General features: G+C 66.2%; 1 protein-coding gene and 1 long non-coding RNA gene across 2 annotated transcripts in view; both read right to left on the reverse strand.

Annotated features, from left to right (window-relative positions):
• LOC104124996 (metal transporter CNNM4-like) overlaps positions 1-1,854 on the reverse strand; it is a 3,683-nt gene that overhangs the window by 718 nt on the left and 1,111 nt on the right. Inside the window, exons 3-5 of the mRNA XM_009637390.2 lie at positions 1,753-1,790; positions 1,560-1,659; positions 82-184 (exon numbers count right to left, since the gene is read on the reverse strand). Coding sequence (XP_009635685.2) covers positions 82-184; positions 1,560-1,659; positions 1,753-1,790 — 241 coding nt within the window. The remainder of the gene's footprint in view (positions 1-81; positions 185-1,559; positions 1,660-1,752; positions 1,791-1,854) is intronic.
• LOC118452132 lies at positions 1-1,854 on the reverse strand. The gene is made up of 3 exons (XR_004841792.1): positions 1,791-1,854; positions 1,560-1,659; positions 1-34 (listed from the first exon to the last, which is right to left on the reverse strand). It is a non-coding gene; the product is annotated as an uncharacterized LOC118452132 (long non-coding RNA).

Consider the following 1,854-nt stretch of genomic DNA (forward strand, 5'->3'; position numbering starts at 1 on the left):
TTCAGGCTGCTGACGTGGGACGGGGAGCGGATCTCTGTGGGGACGGGAGGGACGGGGTTAACCACATTGCAGACCCCCTACTCCGGGGAGGGTCCTACACCACGCTCTGCCTGCCGGTTACCAGGTGCTGAGCCCCCCGTGATGCCAACATGTGCCCGGCAGGGAGAGCCCAGTCCCTCAGGCTCTGGGGACAGAGAGCCCAGGGGCGACAGGGAGTGACGGGATGCACATCCACCCCAGCACAGCCCCGTGCCCCCCGTGGCCGAGCGCTGCCGTCCCCCAGCTCTGCCGGGCAGCGCCGGATTTGATCCCTGCCCATCGCCTGCCCAACAGCCACCGACCACGGCCAGGGAGTCCGGAGCCCCACCGGTCCCCCGGCGCCAGGGCAGAGGGGACAGTCCCAGCCCAAGGACACTGCGACTCCCCAAACCGGTGGATCAGTCACCCTGCATGGGGTTAGGGACGAGGTGGGGGTTACGGGGACAAGGAGGGCACGGTGACGTGCTCGGAAAGCCGGGGTGACACCGCATGCAGCAGCGGGGAGAGCGGCACCTCCTCACCAGCCACCACGCCGGGCTGCCCAGCCGGCGCCATCCCCCTGCTAAAATCCCCCGTGAAGGCAGCCGGGGGACATGGGGGCAGTTATGGGGCGTGCAGGAACCTAAATGCCACCATGAGCAGGGCCGGGTGACGCTGGGCAGCGACGCTGCCCAAGCCCCAGCCCCAACGCTGCAGCCTGCACCGGGGCAGGAGCTGCCTTTCCTCCTCCAGAGGCGGACGAGAGGGCGAGTAGCCAGCCCGGCGTGGGGGACAAAACACCCGGTGCTGCATTAATGGGGTGGGGATGCCCAATACGGCGGGTTAACGCGGTCACAGCGGGGTTTGGCATGTCATGCAGCTGCACCGTTTACCTGTCAACCTGGCAAACAATGACCCTCGCTTTGTGGATGGGCGCCGGGGCTGGGCTGGGAGGGCTAGGGCAGAGAGACGGACGGACAACACAACACACACGCAGAGGACAAGGTCAAGAGAAGCCTCTGGGCAAAGGAGAGGGTGGCTGCGGGTACCTCTGCCCCTTGCGGTGCCCGTGGACAGGCGCTGGTGACCCCCCCTGACGCTGAGCTGAACAGCGAGGGTCGGTGTCTGGCTGCTCGCAGAGCCTGGCAGCGACCGGAGGGCAGCCCAAAATTGGGGCAGCAGGGTGTCACAGCCTCCGGCTCGGGCACAGACCCTCTGCCCGCTGCCAGACACGGTCCTGTCCCATTTTGGGGGGACTGACAGAGGGGAGGAGAGTGGGACAAGATGCAAGCACCCCACAATTTTGAAACAAGACGGTTGGAGTGGCTCTTCAGGGCAGGTTTAGGGTAGACATTAGGAAAAACTGCCAAGTGCCAGGCGAGGTGCTGGCCATGCAGCACCCCAGCACGGCTCATGGGGGGGCACTGGTGGGGGCTCGGAGCCTCCAGCATCTCCGATTCCCACCAGCAGCTCTAAATCAGGGTGGGAAGGCTCTGCCCACGCCGGCACCCAGGCGATCGGGGGGGTTGGGGGGTGCTTACCGGATACGGGCGAGGGGCTGAGGGCCATCACCCCATAATAGGAGAAAGCTCCCGCTTCAAACTTCATGCATTCGTTGCCGGCCTCCACCTCCACCTTGCCCTGCAAGGGAGAGACGGCGTGTAAGCCACGTCCCGTGGCCCTGGGCTGGATGAGGCCCCGCCCCCCCCCCCCCCCCCCGGGGTGACGGTTCACCCAAGGGACCTTGGCAATGCCACCCCGCGCCCGGGTACCTGCAGGATGAGGATGAAGTAGTCGGCTGCCTTGTTCTTGTAGTAGAGGAAGTGGAGGGGGGGT

Source organism: Egretta garzetta, unplaced genomic scaffold, assembly GCF_000687185.1.
Source record: "Egretta garzetta isolate BGI_Z169 unplaced genomic scaffold, ASM68718v1 scaffold880, whole genome shotgun sequence".
Classification (NCBI taxonomy): domain Eukaryota; kingdom Metazoa; phylum Chordata; class Aves; order Pelecaniformes; family Ardeidae; genus Egretta; species Egretta garzetta.